At 31.5% G+C, this 19,269-nt stretch overlaps 2 protein-coding genes across 2 annotated transcripts; one reads left to right on the forward strand and one right to left on the reverse strand.

The window, feature by feature from the left end:
- Positions 1-14,284: 14,284 nt before the first annotated feature.
- Positions 14,285-14,536, reverse strand: BDCG_17472 (uncharacterized protein; the record flags this gene model as incomplete). Its single annotated transcript, XM_045426591.1, has 1 exon — positions 14,285-14,536. One exon carries the CDS (start codon positions 14,534-14,536, stop codon positions 14,285-14,287), a length of 252 nt encoding a protein of 83 aa, XP_045281998.1.
- Positions 14,537-14,907: 371 nt separating this feature from the next.
- On the forward strand, positions 14,908-15,368 carry BDCG_17473 (uncharacterized protein; the record flags this gene model as incomplete). Its single annotated transcript, XM_045426592.1, has 3 exons — positions 14,908-14,924; positions 14,994-15,080; positions 15,272-15,368. The coding sequence occupies 3 exons, from the start codon at positions 14,908-14,910 to the stop codon at positions 15,366-15,368; spliced, it is 201 nt and encodes a 66-aa protein (XP_045281999.1).
- Positions 15,369-19,269: the final 3,901 nt, after the last annotated feature.

Here is a 19,269-nt window from a genome sequence, read left to right on the forward strand (position 1 = left end):
AACTTTAACAGTAAAGAATAAGTTTAATAAGAGTGTTATTATTAATAAGTAGACTCTGAGATTCTTCTTTTTACTTTTTCTACAGGCTGTAGCTCTATTAGAATAGCAGCAGTCTGTAAATTGATAATATTAATCTTTTATTAATTTTAAATATCTCTTTTCTCTAACTGCTTCAGGAATTTTATACTTATATAGTCTTATTAAACTTCTAAAAAAAAACTCTTTAGAAGAAAATAGAAGAGTGTTATAGAGTTTATAAGACATCAGCTTATTACTGTAAGATTATCTCTAAAAAAATTCTTTAAGAAAAATAAGAAGTTTTAAGTAGTATTTCTTACTTAACATCTCTGATGTGTAATAAAGTAGTCTCTACTAGTTATCTTATAGCTTATAATCTCTTTCTCAGCATTTTTCAAATACTTAAGTGATTTTCATAAATTCTCTGATAATAAATAATCTTTTTATTTAATAAGATATTGAAGCTTACTGTAATATATTTACTTATTTAATATTTTCTTTATAAGATATTTAATATCATTCTCTATCTTAATATTATTCAGTTAAGATGACTCTACTCTAAGATATTACTTATAGAGCTTTAAATAGAAGTTGTGAAAAACAGAATAAATTAATTTTAATTCTGAGATTAATTTTAACTTATATATCTGCTTACTTATCACTCTTATTACTGAGAAAGATTCTAGTCATCATTTACTAAGCTTCTTATATAATCTTATTATCTTAATATTCTTTACTGAAAGTAGTACTTGATTCTCTGTTAAGAACTTCATTGAAAGATGTTTTTAATTATACTATTCTATCTACTGCTTCTGAGTGTAGTGAATACTTTTTATTATCTTCTTATAAATTTTATTCAAAAGTTTCAATCTAGCTTTTACTTCTGATACTGAGAGATACTCTGTTCTTTTTATCTATTTAATATTCTAACTATTTATTTCTTTCTTAGAAATATTGTTCACAATGTCACTGAGTAATGAAGAATTATATTCATAATAAGTATAGAAAGAAGTGAGGAAAAATGTTAAGCTTTTATGAGAATTCTCTTTCAAAACTCATCACATTTAGAAGAGGAGAATATGTCATTTCATGAATATATTGATGAAAATAACTGGGAATGGTCTGAGCTTACATATGATGAACTAGAGTCAGCAATATTCTCAAGTTCAATTAAAACTGCTGCAGGGCCTGATTCAATTAATTACTTAATTATTCAAAACACATATTCCTACTTGAAGAATGAATATTTTGAGCTCTTTTTCAATCTCTTAAAAAATGCTTATTATTCTGAATGCTGGAGAGAAGCTACTGAAGTAATCCTTGCAAAACCTAATAGAAAGACTTCAATTTCTAAGTCATATAGAGTAATATCTTTGTTGAACTGTTTGAGAAAAATTCTAGAAAAGATAATAGCTACTAGATTATCTTTTATAAGCTCTATTAGTAACTGTCTTCTATTTAATGAATAAATGAGAGGTAGAAAACAATGTTCTGCAATTGATACTGTTCTCTCAGTTATTCATGATATTCAAGTAACAAAGTATGAAGGCCTGGTCTCAACTGCAGTTTTTATTGATATAAAAGATGCATTTGATCATGTGTCAAAGTCTAAGATGATTCAAACTTTGAAGATGTTAAAACTGTCACTTTATCTAATAAAATGAGTCAATTGTTTCATGTCTAAAAGAATTATACAACTATTCTTTGATGGAAGAAAACAAGATGAAACTGAGATAAAAATAGAAGTATCACAAGAATCTTCAATCTCACCTGTTTTATTTGCAATATACACTGCATATCTATTCAAGAATAGAGAGATGAAAATAGTGAGATCTTCAAGTTATGTAGATGATATTGATCTACTCTACAGTTCAAAGATAATTAAAGAGAATTTAGAAGTAATTGAGAAAGCAGCAAAGAAAATCTTTGTTAGAGCAGATATCAATCTAATTCAATTTGATATGAATAAAACTGAGCTAATTCACTTTTTTTCCAGATTTAATGAGAAAGAACTAAGTCTAACTCTTTTGAATAAAGAGATTAAACCCAGTTTGAATGTCAAATGACTAGGAGTATGGTTAAACTCCAAGTTGAATTTTAAATATTATATTCAACAAAGAATCATCAAGGCAGAGAGACTACTGAATAGTATAATCAGACTATCAAATACTGAGAGAGGTCTATTCTTTCAGGCTATGAGACAGTTATACATAGCCTGTATTACCTCAGTAGCTGATTATAAAGTTCAAGTTTGATAGAACAATCAAGAAAACTTCACTAAACTCTTTCAAAGTCTATAAAACAGAGCTTTGAGAAGAATTCTGAGAGCATTCAAGTCATCTTCTATTAAAGCAATGAAAATTGAAGCTTCAATTCCATCTTCTGCTATTCAATTTGAAAAGGCCTGTATGAACTATGCTCTGAGAGTCATGAAGATGAGCTCAAATCATATAATCAGAGAAAGAGTCTCTTCTTCATTTCTATCAGTTAACTCAGGAAATGAACTAGATTGAAATAGATTTCTTGATTGAAATGAGAATAATACTTTAAAGAAAATGCTCTCTCAACTGTATAGACTATGTTCACTTATTAAGAATCATTTTTCTTCATTAAATGTTGAGAAAATTGATCATGAGAAGATATCTCTCTGAAGAGAAAAGCTGAAATCTCTCATAGACTTACAAATAAGTGAACTATCTAAAGAGAGAGAATATGAATAGCATTTAAAGAAGATCTCTACAATTAATATAAAAGACTCTATTCTGATCTACTCAGATGGCTCAAAAAATGAGAATTTGAATAGATTAGATACAGACATTGCTTATACTGAAGATAATATTAATTTTATCTCAGATTTCTGGAATTTAGACTGTGAATCTGAAGTCTTTGATACTGAACTATTTGCAATAGTGAAAGCTTTCAAACTCATTGAAATAAAATCTTATAAAAGAGAAAATGATTTGAAAGAGACATGAATATTCTCTAATAGTCAAGCTGCTTTAAAAAGACTTAGAAATAGTCAGATTCATAATAATCAAATGAATCTTGAACTGATTTTAAACTCTGTTTTGAAAGTTCAAAAGAGAAGAACATTAAAACTGATAATTCATCTGCATTGAGTTTCTACTCATATGAATATTCATGACAATGAATTGACTGATTCAGCTGTAAAAAAGGGTTCAGAATTAAGCAGATCTATTCAAAAAACAGTGTTCTGGTCTTTTATAAAGAGAAAGATAAAAGAATCTTGTTTAAACAAGTGAAATGAAAGCTGGCAGAAACAAAAGAAGAGTATACATTATTCAAGATTTGAGACAAAACCAAAGTGGAAATCTTGTTCAATTAAATGTAAAAAGAAAATATTCTCATCTATAATTCAGCTGAAACTAGGACATGGTTATTTCAAATCTTATATACAAAGATTTGATGATAGATTTGATTCAACAGAGTGCTCATTCTGCAATGTGAATGAAAATCCTGAGTATATTGTAATGCATTGTGCATTATACAATAGTCTCAGAGTCAGATTAAAGAAAAAGTATGATTTAAATCAATTAAATATGAGGTTCTTATTCTCAACTGAGACAGGAACTAAATACTTAATAGACTTTCTATCAGAAACTAGAGCAGCTACAAGAAAATGACTGAATTCAGAAGTATCTGAATATGAAGAGGTGGAAATTGACTAGATATAGTCTGTTAAAACAGCTATACATTATCTTTTAATAATTTTGTTTTATTATAGTCTCTCTTTACTGTACTTGTTTCCTTCTGTTCTTTTCTCTATCTATTTAATGTGTCTATCTTTAAGACTATGTTCTCTTTTCTTTTGTCATAATATTTTCAAATGATTTCAAACTATCAGAAGGTGTTGAAATACTGCAATTTGTAAACAGTTTTTGTATTCTGAGCTGGAATTTTCTGATTTTGCATATTTGAAATTGATAAATGTATAATAGTTGACTCTATAGATATAGGAAAAACCCTGAGAACTAAAGATTCTCAGGTAGATGTCATAGTCTCTGACTGCATACATCTATAATTGAAGAATAATAATAATAATAATATAAAAAGAAGATACTTTTAAGATCACATTCTTTATATTATTAAATATGAATTTAATGATCAGAAGATACTTAAGTCAATTATTCTGATAATATAAATAGAACACTTAAAAATACTGTTTTAATGTCTGATTCTGATATTTAGTCTGATTAACTGTCTGTGAATAAAATAAAATACTGAGAAGATATCTTATTATAAGATAATAGTAAAAAGCTGATTAGTATTTACTGATGAAGAGAGATTCTTGATCTGTTATTAATAATTTCAGAGTATTATAATCATGAATAATAATATCTAAAAATAGATCAGTCAATTCAAAGACTTTAATCTTTTTATAAGTAGAGATATATTTAATCATCTTTATAAAGTAATTAATAATGATTAAAATTGAGTTATATTCTTTGACTCTTATTAACTTCAGCAGATTAACTATGAAATTTATTAATAGATTCTATTATACATTCTTTGAAATAGACAGTGATATTAACTTACTGTATTACTTATACTATGAGATCTTTATTCTTTAACAGATATTATAAGTCTTAATATACTCTTTAACATTTATTTAAAGCTTATTTTAAATATATTTATATTCTAGAAGCTCTTCAGTTGTCTCTAATCTGAAGTGCTCAGTATAAGAATTATTATAATAAATTCTTAATAACTTCTAATACACTGTTCTGCTATAAGAGATGAAGACTGAATTATTTAGTAGTAAAAGTTTATATTCTTCTAGTTATCAGTGACTTAATTTTTTAGTAACACTGTCTCACTCAGAGTCTGTCTCTTTCAAGTTTAAATTAAATTCTTTCTTCTTTAACTTCTGAATTTAAACTATAGTAGAGACATCTCTCTGCTAATTCTTATTAATGAATTCTAAAAGTAATCAGATTGAAAGATTATAGACTATTTCATTCTTTATCAATTTAATAATAGTAAGATATAATATGAGAAGCTTATAATCTTCAGTGTTAATTCTCTACAGAGATCTGAGTTTTCTTTTATCTTCTATACTAAGTTATATAGCTGTCTTATCAGCACTGTTTCTAAGCTTCAGAGAATCTTAATTCTCTACAGTCAGCTTCTTCTGTAGTAATAACAGAGATTCTTTTATAGAATTCTTCTTCTTATCAATGATATTATAATCAGACTGTTTAAATAGTATATTAGTGAGATTAAGCTGATCTAAACAGTATTAAATATAGAAATCATACTCTGAAAGCAGCTTTACTTATCTGACTTAACATTCTATCAAGCTCTTTATTATTAAGAAATAATACAGATTTATATAATTAATAAGAACTTGTACTGAATACTTATTACTCTGAAGATAATATTATCAGATCTTAAAGAATTTAATAATTACTAATATCTTCTGATTATGAGTATTATATCTTCTCTGTATAAGTGATAACTTCTTAAAGAAGAAGATCACTGATCTTTATTCATAGTATCTTATAGACTCTGTGAAAAAATCTCTTATTATAGATATTTCATTATCTGTATCTCTGAGAATTATTATCTCTTAATTCTTTTAATATTGAAAGATCTTCAGTGTTAACTGTGAAAAGATTTTATAGACTTCATTCTCAGATATATTAATCTCATACTGACTGAGTAAGTTAGAATTAAAATAATTCAGTATTATAATATCTGTAAAGACTTGTTTCAATTCTGCAAATACTCTCACAGTGTCTTGAATAAGAATAAATAATCTCATTTTTCTGTCTTTAACACTTCTCTTTAACAGATCTGTAAGAGAAACAGTAATCTGTAAATATATATAGATGAATTATCTATAGAAATTTATAAATTCTAGAAATATCTACATTTTATAATATATTCACAGTGCTGATCAGTTCTTAATAACAGAGATTCAGCTTCTATTTATTGAAATATTATTAATCTTAATAATATAATCTAAGAAATCAATCTTCTGTATATAGAATGAGCATTTTTCAGTGTTTATATAGAGTTAATACTATCTTAAGCAATTCAATACTTTCTAAATATAAATATCATGTTGTTTCTCTGTTTTCAAGAAGATTAGAATATTATCTAAGTATACTATATAGAAGATGTTAACAAGACTCTGCAGTGTCTCATTTATATAGATTTAAAAGATGATTGAAGTATTACAAAATTAAAAGATAAAACAAGATATTCAAAATTACTGTACTTGATATAAAAAGTTGTTTTTTAAATATTATCTTTATTAACTCTGATTCTATAATAGGTATTTTGTATATTAATCTTTGAGAATATCTTTACTTCAGATAATTGATTGATCATCTCATTAATTAATAGTAATAAATAGTAATTTTTAACTGTCATTTTATTAAGATCTCTGTAGTCTATATATAGATATAGTCTATTATTCTTCTTAAGTATAAATAGAATTAATGTCTCTGTCAGACTCTTTAATAAGTGTATTCAGTTCTTTGATTATGCTTTCTCAAGATATTTATACAGAATATTCAATTTCTTTACTGATAAGTTATAAAGAGATCTGTATAACACTGTTACATCATCTTTAAGATGAATCTTATATTATATCTTGATATCAGAAAACTTTGCTACTTCTTTTTTTAAAAAGACATTCTTATAATCTGTAAAGAGATATTATATTTATTTATCTTTAATAATGAATACTGCTGCTAATCTTGTAGTAAGAGTAATGACTTCTTTATTTATTCTTAAGTCTCAGTTATTTACTATATAGTATATTAACTCTATCTTTTTCTTAAGATTCTTCTGATGAAACTCTTCAGATTTCTCTATTACTATCTCTTTATTAGTAAGACAGTACTATCATATCTAAGTAACTTAGTTAATGAGAGAATTGTTTTCTCTCAATTATAAGAGATTTAGAATAATATTCTCATCTATAATATTAACAGTGTAGAGAAGTAGACTGCTCTTCTTAAAGATTTCTTTTTAAGTCTGTGATTATACACTTCACTTAAATTATATTAAAATAGTGATATTTTATTTTATTAGTAAATTTCATATAATCTGACAGATCTATCTTCTTTCAATTCTTTATCAAAGAAAAGAAATAGAATATGAAGTTGATATTTACTTCAGAGTTAAGTAGATATCTCACTAATATCTCTTTATTCAGAGTAGTCATTGTAATTATAATATAAACTCAGAGATATGAGAATTATTAATTATTCATTTCTTTCTCTTCTTTATCTTCTATGAATATATTTATCAGAAGAGAAGTTGACTTTAAAAAGATATCTTCTTAGTTTTTTCTTCTCTTTAACTTTTTATAATTACTAGTATAGTAATTATCAGCTCTGCAGTTAAAGTAAAGATCTTTATTAAATCTTTTTTAATATTTCGTTACAGTGAGTGAAGAATCAGAATACTTGAAATTCTTCTTTATATTCTTTATACTGAAGTTATTACAGTGCTGTTTAGATCTTATTATTAATTACTTAGAAGAGATCTTATTAATCTTTTTCTCAGAGTATTAATTATTTAAATAGATCTGAAAAGCTAAGTTAATAAGCTTTAATATAATTAATTAATAAACTCTGATACTGTGATATTATTATCTGTATTTTATTAGTTAACTTTGTAAGATAAAGCTGTATCTTTAATTAATTTAAATTATCAGTTAATTTCTCTTAATACTCTTCAAATCTTATATTGAAATTGAAAGAATTCTTATTATCTCATTAATATAATAAGTTAAACTACTGTACTATTATAAAGCTGTGATTACAGTAATCTTTAATCTAATTTAGTAGAAAGTCTTTGAATTCTTTCTAAGTTATAATAGTATTAATATACTCAAGCTCTTTTTTCTTAATAACTTAAGTAATTATAAAGATGTCTTTAAGAAGATTAATAATATATATTACTTATATCTTATAAGTATTAAACTGACTTAAGTTAAGATAGAATTTCTGTTCAAGAATACAGATAAAGTTATGAAATTCAGATAATATATTTCTCTTATAATTTGAAGAATCTTTAATCTTAATTTCTCTATCTTTATGTAAGAAATCCCGCTCCTCGCGGATCCTTTACCCCTATTCCTATCTCTCGCGTAATCAATAGGGCTAGCGGCCCTTGGCTACACACAACTATATAGACTGGAGTTCACAAATACTATTCACAACTCAGCTTGAATACTATTATACATTTGACCTCTACATTTTATCTTCCTACCGCGAACACTTCTAGTAGTTAACAGTACATATCACACCAAGCTGCAAACACCCGAATAATCGCCTGCGAGCACTTATTCTTACATTTCATATGCATTGATCACATCCAGTTGTGTGAATATGACAGCTCCCGCGAGACGGTTGATCACATCCTCAATCAGAGGCAGGGGGTAGCAGCTCTTTGTTGTCTTAGAGTTCAGGTCATGATAGTCTACACACAATCTGAGACCTTCATCCTTCTTCTTCGCGAACATCACAGGGGCTCCCGCGGAGGCCTGTGAAGGTCGGATGAAGCCATTCTTCAGATTCTCCTCCACATAGGTCCGCAAGGCCTCTGTCTCGCGGAGGTAGAAGCAGTTGATGCTGCAGAGTTGATTAGAGGAGGCAAGCTCATCTATGTGATGACTTTGCGAGTGTCTGAGGACCTCATGGTCATGGAAACTGAGCTTCAGATACCAGAGGAATACTGAGATCTCACAGAGATGTTCAGCCCAGCTAAGGCAGCTGAGCTTTCTTCTCACTGTGAGAAGGATCTGGCAATAGATTTGATAGAAGGGCAGAAACTCTTCTGGGAATCAATCTATAAGCTCTTTCATCATGAGACAGAGGTCTTGCAGACCTATATGAAGAAGAATCTGAAGAATGACTTCATCTGATCTTCACAGGCCTCTGTGAGAGCCTCTGTGATGTTTATGAAGAAGAAGAATGAAGATCTTAGATTGTGTGTAGACTACTGTAACCTGAACTTCAAGATAATAAAGAGCTGCTATTCCCTGTCTCTGATTAAGAATGTGATTAACTGTCTCACAGAAGCTGTCATATTCACACAACTGAATATGATCAATGTATATGCATGACTGTGAATACAGTCTGAAAATGAATGAAAGACTGTCTTTAGAACTGTACTGAAATTGTTTGAATATCTAGTGATGTCTTTTGATCTGACTAATATCCCTGCAGCATTTCAGTCTTTTATCAATAAAACACTTTGTACATATCTGAATGTCTTTGTGATAATATATCTGAATGATATGATGATATACTTCATGAAGAAGAAAGAATATACTGAGCATGTGTGAAGTGTGTTGAAGGCCTTAGATAAGATAGAACTATATGTTAAGCTTATAAAGTATAACTTCAGTACTTATCAGATTAATTTTCTAGAATATGTAATTATTATGAATGATATTCAGATAGAATCTTCATGAGTTGAGACTATTCTATCATGATCAGAGTTAACTAGTATTTATAAGATTCAGATCTTTCTGAGCTTTGTGAATTTCTATAGATGATTTATCTTTGCATTTATGAGAATCTTCTTGACTCTTACAGACATGCTGAAGAGTGAAAATAAGAAGAAGTTATTCTGTGAATAGAGAATGAAAAGATTATTAAGAAGAGAGAACTGTAAGAACTTTCTTATCTCAGAAGCTTGCAGAGCCTTTGTAAGATTGAAATAGATATTCACAGATACAGTAATACTATTTTACTTTGATTTCTTGCTTTTAATCAGATTAAAGACAGATGTCTTCTTCTTTATAATTTCAGAAATAGTCTCATAACTACAGTTAAATGAGAACTGGGTTTCAGTGGTCTTTTTCTCACAGAAGATGCAATCTGCAGAGATTAACTATGACATTCATAATCAGAAGCTTCTCATAATAGTGAAATTCTTTCATCACTGATATCACTACTTTGAGAATCTTGTGACAGTGATTACTGTTAGAACTGATTATAACAGCTTACAACAGTTTACTTTAATCAAGAAACTCTTACAGCAGTAGATTCACTGAGCTCAGAGACTGAGTGAGTTCTGATTTAAGATAGAATATATCAAGAAAACTAAGAACTCAGCAGACAGACTCTCTTACAGGTCAGACTATATTAAGAAGGCCAGGATAACAGATACAGAGAGACTAGAGAAGATAGAAAAGCTTCACAGAATGCTCAAACTGAGTGTTATAAAGAGATTGACTGAAGAATCTCTCAATCCCTTATAAGAGAAGAGAGAGAAGAGAGGAAAGAAGTCTGTGTAATTACTCTCTATAACACTGAGAGTTAACACTCTGAAGATCTTCATGAGAATTCTTGAAGAGAGTATCTATAATCTGAAGAATTTGCAGACTTTGAGAAGTATTACAGAAGATCTGATGTAAGAAGAAACAAAGTATAAGTCTTTATAAGATCTTCTATTCAGATTGTCTGAACTGTAACTGAAGAATAAATATACTCAGTATATTTAAAAACTGTTCACAGCAGAGATCAATTCTGCAGAAATAAAGAGTTGAAGAGACTTAAATAATCTCTTATGAAGAGAGGGCTGGATTTATATATCTGTGAATGAGTTTCTATATATAGAACTTATTAAAAGGTATTATGACTCTTCTCTAGCAGGTCATTTTACAGATACTAGAACTTATAAGTTACTTATAAGAAAATACTTCTGACTGAAGATGCAAGAACTTGTGAAGAAGATAGTGAATTCTTATACTATTTATTAGAATTTACAGATAGTGCAGTTCAGACTATATAAAGAACTTACTTCTCTACTCATTTCATAGAAATCTTGAGAACAGCTAGAAATGAATACTCTTATAAGTCTCTCTAAAAGCAAGAACATATATAATATCTGCTTTGATAGTGTGCTGATAATAGTGAATTACTTTATCAAGATAACACACTTTATACTCATCTGTAAGAACTTGAAGTTAAAGAATTTAACTCATATCTTCATCTGTGATGTGATCTGATTGTATGAATTGTCTGTAAATATTATCATAGACAGAGAATCAATCTTTATAGAAGAGTTCTGATCTGATCTGATATTTATACTGAAGATCTTACAAGATCTAAGCATAGCTTTTTATCAACAGATAGATGATTAGATAGAATATCTGATAAGTATATTAAAACAGTATCTGCAGTGCTTTGTTAATTACAATCAGAATAACTGAGTGTATTGATTATCACTTGTGAAGTTTATATACAACAACTTAAAACATGTCAGTATAGATAAAACTCTCTTTGAGATGCTTACTGAGACTTATTCATGAATAATCTTGATAAATCTGTGAGAGTATACTATAGAGTGTGATGATATCTGTGAATAAGCTGAGAGAATTCAGAAGATTCAGAAGAAAGCTTGTAAATTCTTAAGAAAGATCTAAGAGTATCAGAAGAGATACTATAACTTCAAGTATATTATAAAGAGTTTCAAGAAAGATGATAGAGTCTGACTAAGTCTAGAAAATATCATTATATGAAGATCTAGTAAGAAGCTGAATCTCTTATAAATAGAGTCTTACAAGATTATGAAGAAAGTTAGCTTACAGTTCTATAGATTGAAACTGTCATCTGAGTTGTAGATATATAATATTTTTTATATCTCTTTGCTCTGCAAATATAAGAAATTCTTAGAAGAGAACTCTATGACTCATCACTCTGTCTGTAAAGCACTAGAGAGTGAAAGAGAATATCAGATCAAAGAGATTATTAACTCAGAGAAGCAAGATTATGAGCTCTAATTCAAGATTCAGTGATAAGAGTATTCTGACAAGATGAATTAGTTCACTTGAGAATTATCTAGACAGATAAGATATCTGCAGAAGCTGAGACATGACTTTCATACTGTGAATTCTGATAAGTCAGAATAATGTGATCTTTACTAAGAATCTGATTATGATAAAGATATTAACACTGTTATTTATAAACTCTAGTCTATAAGATAATAAGTTTCTACTGAGATGAACAGTCTGCAGTGTATACAAGAGAAGAAGAAAACATATTCTTATTAAAACTAAAAAACAAGAAAATAAACAGAGCTGCAAATACAATTTAGAGATTAATAAAGAAAAAATAAAGAAAATTCACACTTATATTATTAATATCTGTGACATTCAATTCTCTCATAACTATCAATTTCTCTCTTTAAAGAAGCAGAGAGTATTATATCTGCAGTACAGATAATTATTACATTTGATATAAAGATTATCAGAAATGCATAGACTTCAGAGAAGCTGAACATCAGAGTATATACAGTTGTGACAGGGCCTTGAAGACTGGTTATCTGTGTGTGTGATCAGATATCTCTTATAAAGCTGTGTTCACTCTCTCAGTTATACTGAAGTATTCAGCTCAGAAATAATGAGAATGTAAAGAGAGAGCTCATCTACTCAGATTAACTTCTATTATGAATTTATAGCATTCACATTGTCTTGATTATCTGAATTTTATGAGTATCTGAGAACTCATCTCTCATTGATAATAAGATTGCAGAAATGCACTGCAGTGTGAGAATCATTGATAGAGAATCTAGGCATATTCACATATATCTGGTCAGAGATTGTGTGAGCAGAAAGAAGATGATTGTAGATCTGTGAAGCTGCAGAAGACACTGACAACATCAGAAGCTTTACAAGAACTGTCAGTTAGAGTCTGTAAGAAATTACTTATAAGAAGACTTACAGCAAAGAAGAGAACTGTGCTGCTTGAAGTCAGAAGCTGGTCTGAAGAAGGAATGAAATGAGCCACTGACCTGAAGATTGAGTGTGATGACAGGGCTGAAGAAAATGAAGATATGATTGTAAGCAGCAGTGCCTCTGCTTCATCAGTCAGTAAAAAGCAATCAGAGAAGTCATGGAGATGCTCATGAGAAGCTCAGCAGCAGTCAGACATTGTTTACAAAGATATTAAAATTAAAAAAATTTTTATTCTTGAGAAGTTCTTGAATCAATACACAGACATTGTCAGAAACACTCTCTCTCTATCATCTGAGTAAAAATACTTTGCAGATGAATGAGAATACTCACAGTTTATAAAGATAAAAGCTGTTATAAAAAAAGAGAAAAGAAGATGAGATTTCATAAACAGATCTGAGATATTTATACTACTCTAAAGAGATTTGCTTATACTATGAGTGATCTTATGAAACAGTTAGATTACTCTAGTAAATAAGAGTGATTATGAATCACAGATCTGAATCTTTCTATATAACTACAAAGAGTGATTGCAGATCATAGATATCTTGATTCTACAATTCTACAGAATTGATAAAAGAATGAAAAATTCTGTAACGTGGCGGAACCGAAGCGGTGGCTAGTCGGCGGCGTCACATAGGGGTAGTTGTTTGAGAAGCTGTATGAATGGGCTTGACTATCTTGCTTGAATAGCAAGCTCATAGGCTATAGAGTTATTGCAAGAATATCACAGATATGGTACTTAGTATACTAAGAAGATTGTATGAGGCACGCAGTAACTCTTATGTATATTCCAGTAGCAGCAAAACAAATCACTGACTTCTTTGATGAGGAGCCAGCATCTAGCTATTCTATATAGACAATGGGTGGATACCCTCCTCTCATTTCACAAGCAAGAATAGCCGGAGTGATACCTCAGCAGTGCCTCATTGCCAAGAAAAAGTAATCTGCTGACCTCATATAGAAGTGGGGTTCTCATATCCATTAATCAGATCTTTCTATGATATATCTGAATGATGTCATAGAGTGGTTGGAAACTGGTTCAGATGGGATGAAATCATTCACATGAAAGTGATGAGCTGTGTGAAACCGCAACAGGGCCTTGATGCGGCTGAGAGCATGACAATGCTCTCCCCTTTAAGAGCATAGTCTCTATACTCTCAAGATTACTGAATTAGAAAGTATCTTTGTTATATAGCAATGATTGTCAACTGATTGACAGTGTGTGTACTGCATGTGATACAAAGAAATAGATGAGTTTTTCTGCTGACTGCATAGGTCTTTCTTTTTTCATCTTCATTCAATTTAAACACATGGTAAGTGAGTTCCTTATATATCAATTTGAAATGTGAAAAATGTAGTTAATAAGAGACTTGCAGATCTCTCAACATATTTCATTCTATGTATGAAATTCTCTGCAAAAGTGATGTGTTTTTAGAAGCAAAGCTAACAGTAGTGACAGAATTTTTTGAAAAGATCTTCTCTCTCATGAAACATTTTTCTTTCCTCCCTCTCAATCACAACAGTGAGTGTATGAGGGTATTATCCTTGAAGAACAATCAAGGGCTTATTCTGACATTTTCTAGTGAGTAACAAATGTCTTTGTGGTGCGGCGGCGGCCTCTGTGGCCACCAAGAAAGCCAGGTTGAAGGTGGAGGCAGCAGCATCAATGAGCTGCGGGAGCACCACTCTCATTGTCACACCTCCTCCTTCTCCTGCTTCTTTTGTGACTGTGGTGGTAGTCACTGTGCCTTGCAGTGAGGTGTTGTCCCTTCTGCCAGTCAGTTCATCCATGTCTGGTCTGTCCCTTGCCCCCCCTGCTGCTGTTGTGACGCCGCCCTCCCCCCCAGTCAATACAGTGGTGTATGACCCCGTGTGGTCATTCAGAGAGGAACCTGGGGAGAGCTTGGTTTTGAGGACAGTGGCTCTGAGGAGTTCAATCTGTAGTTCCCCTCCCACGGCACGCCCGAGCCCTGCTCAGGATGCTGCTGAGTTGAGTTCACAGAGTCCCACAGTTCCTTCATCTTCTCTCTGTGAGAAGGCTTCAGTGCAGCCTCTGGCCAGCATCACTACTTGTCTGTGCTGTGTCAAGCAGCTGAAGAAGAGGGGGATTTTATGTATCTGTCTCTTCTCTCACTTCTGTTGTTTCTGTTGCATCTGCAACAATGACTTCTGCCTCTCTGTAAGTATTACTTCACAGGAAGATGTTGTATCAGTTCTGATGAGAAGCCTAGATGCTCAAGCAGTACAGAGTGAGGATCTCAGAGCTTCAAGTGTTGATGAATTCTGTCAAGGCTGAGGAGGTCCCTCTTGCTCATCTGCAAAAGGAGATGAAAGTGTGAGTCTCTGAGATGAAAAAACACCTCAGAATGGCTGATCTCAAGAAGAGATCAGCTGATGTCACTGTTGAAAGTGCTGCAGAGATCAATCACTGATTGAAGAGAATCTCACTTCAATTGAAGCAGATAACTGAGATGCTTTGTAAGTTGATAAGTTGACATTTCATGCATTTCTTCTGCTCTTCTGCAGTGCCGCAGTGCTAACTTCTCAGCAGGCAAAGATGTCAGTGCCAGAGACTTTAACAGTGAAGAATGAGTTTGGTGAAGATGTGGTTGTTGATGAGTAGGCTCTGAGATTCTCTCTTTTTACTTTTTCAGTGAGCTGCAGCCTCATTAGATTAGCAGTGGCCTGTGAGTTAATTAATATTAATCTTTTTATTGATTTCAAATATCTCTTTCTTTCCTTATTAACTGCTTCAGGAATTTTACACTTGTGTAGTCTCATTAAACTCCTAAAAAACCCTTTGAGAGAAAATAGAAGAAGAGTGCTACAGAGCCTACAAGACACTGGCTCATCACTGTGAGATCATCTCTAAAAAATCCTTTGAGAAAAATGAGAAGTCTTCAAGTAACATTTCTTGCTCAACATCTCTGATGTGTAACAGAGCAGTCTCTACTAGCTGTCTCATAGCTTGCAATCTCTTTCTCAGCATTTTTCAAATGCTCAAGTGATTTTCACAAATTCTCTGATAATGAATATTCTTCTTATTTAACAAGGTATTGAAGCTTGCTGTAATGTGTTTGCTTGTTCAATATTTTCTTCATAAGATATTCAGTATCACTCTTGATCTCAATGTCATTCAGCTGAGATAGCTCCATCCCAGAGTGTTACTTATAGAGCTTCAAATAGGAAATGTGAAAAACAGAATGAATTGATTTCAATTCTGTAGGTAATTTCAACTCATATATCTGCTTACTCACTACTCTTGTTACTGAGAAAGGTTCTAGCCACTACTCACTGAGCTTCTTACACAGTCTTATTATCTTGATATTCTTTGCTGAAAGTAACACTTGATCCTCTATTGAGAACTTCATCAGAAGATGTTTTTGATTATAGTATTTCATCTACTGCTTCTGAGCATGGTGAATGCTTTTCACTGCCTTCTCATGAATTTTATTCAAAAGTTTCAATCTCACTTTTACTTCTGATACTGAGAAATACTTCATTCTCTGTATCTGTTCAACATTCTGACTGTCTATCCCCCCCTTTGAAATGTTGTCCGCGATGTCACTGAGTAATGAAGAATTATATTCATAATAAGCATAGAAAGAAGATATCTTTAAGATTGCATTCTTTGCATTGTTATATATGAATTCAGTGATCAGAAGATGTTTGAGCCAATCATTCTGATAATATGAATAGAACACTCAAAGATGCTGTTCTAGTGTCTGATTCTGACATTCAGTCTGATCATCAGTCTGCAGATGAAATGCAGTACTGAGAAGACATCTTATTATAAGATGATAGCAAAAAGCTGATCAGTATTTGCTGATGAAGAGAGATTCTCAATCTGTTATTAACAATTTCAGAGCACTGTGATCACAAATGATGATATTTAAAAACAGATCAGTCAATTCAGAGGCTTTAATCTTTTTGTGAGTAGAAATATATCTGATCATCTTTGTGAAGTGATCAACAATGACCAAAATTGAGTCATATTCTTTGACTCTTATTGACTTTGGCAGGTCAACTATGAAATCCATCAATAGATTCTGTCATGAGTTCTTTGAAACAGACAGTGATATCAACTCACTGTATTACTTATACTATGAGATCTTTATTCTTTGACAGACATTGTAAGTTTTAACATACTCTTTGACATCTGTCTGAAGCTTGTCTCAAGTGTATTTATATTTTAGAAGCTTCTCAGTCTTCTCTAACCTGAAGTGCTCTGTATGAGAATTATTATGATGAATTCTCAATAACTCCTGACACACCGCCCTGCTACAAGGGATGAAGACTGAATCATTCAGCAGTAGAAGTTCACATTCTCCTAGTTATCAGTGACTTAGTTCCTTAGCAGCACTGCCCCGCTCAGAGCCTGTCTCTTCCAAGTTCAAACTGAATTCTTCCTTCTTCAACTTTTGAATTTAAGCTGCAGTAGAGATATCTCTCTTCTGTAACTCATCAATGAATTTCAAAAGTAGTCAGATTGAAAGATTGTAGACTGTTTCATTCTTTATCAATTCAATGATTGCAAGACATGACATGAGAAGCTCATGATCTTCAGTGTCAGTCCCCTGTGAGGACCTGGATTCTCTTCCACCTTCTATACTGGGTCGCACAGCTGCCTCTTCAGCACTGTTTCTGAGCTTTAGAGAATCTCAATCCTCTGCAGCCAGCTTCTTCTGCAGTGATGACAGAGGTTCTTTTATAGAATTCTTCTCCACATCAATGATATTATAATCAGACTGCCTAGATGGCATGTCAGCGGGGTTAAGCTGATCTGAATGGTATTGAATATAGAAATCATACTTCAAAAGCAGCTTCACCCACCTGGCTTGACATTCTGTCAAGCTCTTTGTTGTCAAGAAGTAATGCAGATTTGTATAATCAGTGAGAACTTGCACTGAGTACTTACTATTCTGAAGATAATGTCATCAGATCTTAAAGGATTTGACAATTGCTAATATCTTCTGATCATGAGTATCATATCTTCTCTGCATGAGTGATAACTTCTTGAAGAAGAAGGTCACTGATCTTCATTCACAGTGTCTTGTAGACTTCATGAAAAAGTCTTCTTTCATAGACAATTCATTGCCTGTTTCTTCAGAGATGATTATTCTCTGATTCTTTCAATATTGAAAGGTCTCTGATGTCAACTGTGAAAAGATTTCACAGATCTCATTCCTGAATACATCAGTCTCACACTGACTGAGTAAGTCAGGGTTAAAATGATTCAGCATTGTGACATCTGTGAAAGCTTGTTTCAATTCTGCAAATACCTGCATGACGCCTTGAGTGAGAGTAAATGATTCTGTTTTCCTGTCTTTCACACTTCTCTTCAACAGATCTGTAAGAGGGGCAGTAATCTGTGAATATGCATAGATGAATTGTCTGTAGAAATTCACAAATTCTAGGAACACCTGCATCTCGCAGTACATCTGCAGCGCCGGCCAGTTCTCAATGATGAAGACTCAGCTTCTGTTCATTGAAATGTCATTCATCTCAATAACATAATCTAAGAAATCAATCTCCTGCATGTAGAATGAGCATTTTTCAGTGTTTGCATAGAGTTGATGCTGTCTCAAGCAACTCAACACTTCTTGAACATGGGTATCATGTTCTTTCTCTGATTTCAAGAAGATTAAAATGTCATCCAGGTATACTATGCAGGAGATGTCAACAAGGCCCTGCAGTGCCTCATTTATATAGGCCTGAAAGATGACTGAAGCATTACAAAGATCAAAAGATAAAACAAGATATTCAAAATTGCTGTACTTGGTATGAAAAGCTGTTTTTCAAACATTGTCTTCATTAACTCTGATTCTATGATAGACATCCTGTATATCAATCTTCAAGAACATCTTTGCTTCAGATAATTGATTGATCATCTCATTGATTAATAGTAATGAATAGTGATTCTTAACTGTTATCTTATTGAGGCCTCTGTAGTCTACATATAGACATAGCCTATCATTCTTCTTGAACATAAAGAGTATAGACGCCCCTGTCAGACTCTTTGATGAATATATTCAGTTCTTTGATTGCACTTCTTCAAGATATTTGCACAGAACATTTAACTCCTTTACAGATAAGTTATAAAGAGGCCTGTACAGTGCTGTTGCACTGTCTTCAAGGTGAATCTTATATCACATCTTGATATCAGGAAACTTCACTGCTTCCTTTTTCAAAAAGACATTCTTAAAATCTGTAAAGAGACATTGTATACATTCACCTTCAATGATGAATACTGCTGCTAATCTTGCAGTGAGAGTGATGACTTCTTCATCTGTTCTCAAGTCTCAATCACCTGCTACACAGTATATCAACTCAATCTTTTTCTCAAGATTCTTCTAATGAAACTCTTCAGATTTCTCTATCACTGTCTCTTCATCAGTGAGATGATACTACCACACCTGAGTGACTCAGTCAATGAGAGGATTGTTTTCTCTCAATCATGAGAGACCTAGAATGATGTCCTCATCTATGATGTTGACTGTGTGAAGAAGCAGACTGCTCTTCTT

The sequence above is a fragment of the Blastomyces dermatitidis genome, assembly GCF_000003525.1.
Source record: "Blastomyces dermatitidis ER-3 genomic scaffold supercont1.8, whole genome shotgun sequence".
Classification (NCBI taxonomy): domain Eukaryota; kingdom Fungi; phylum Ascomycota; class Eurotiomycetes; order Onygenales; family Ajellomycetaceae; genus Blastomyces; species Blastomyces dermatitidis.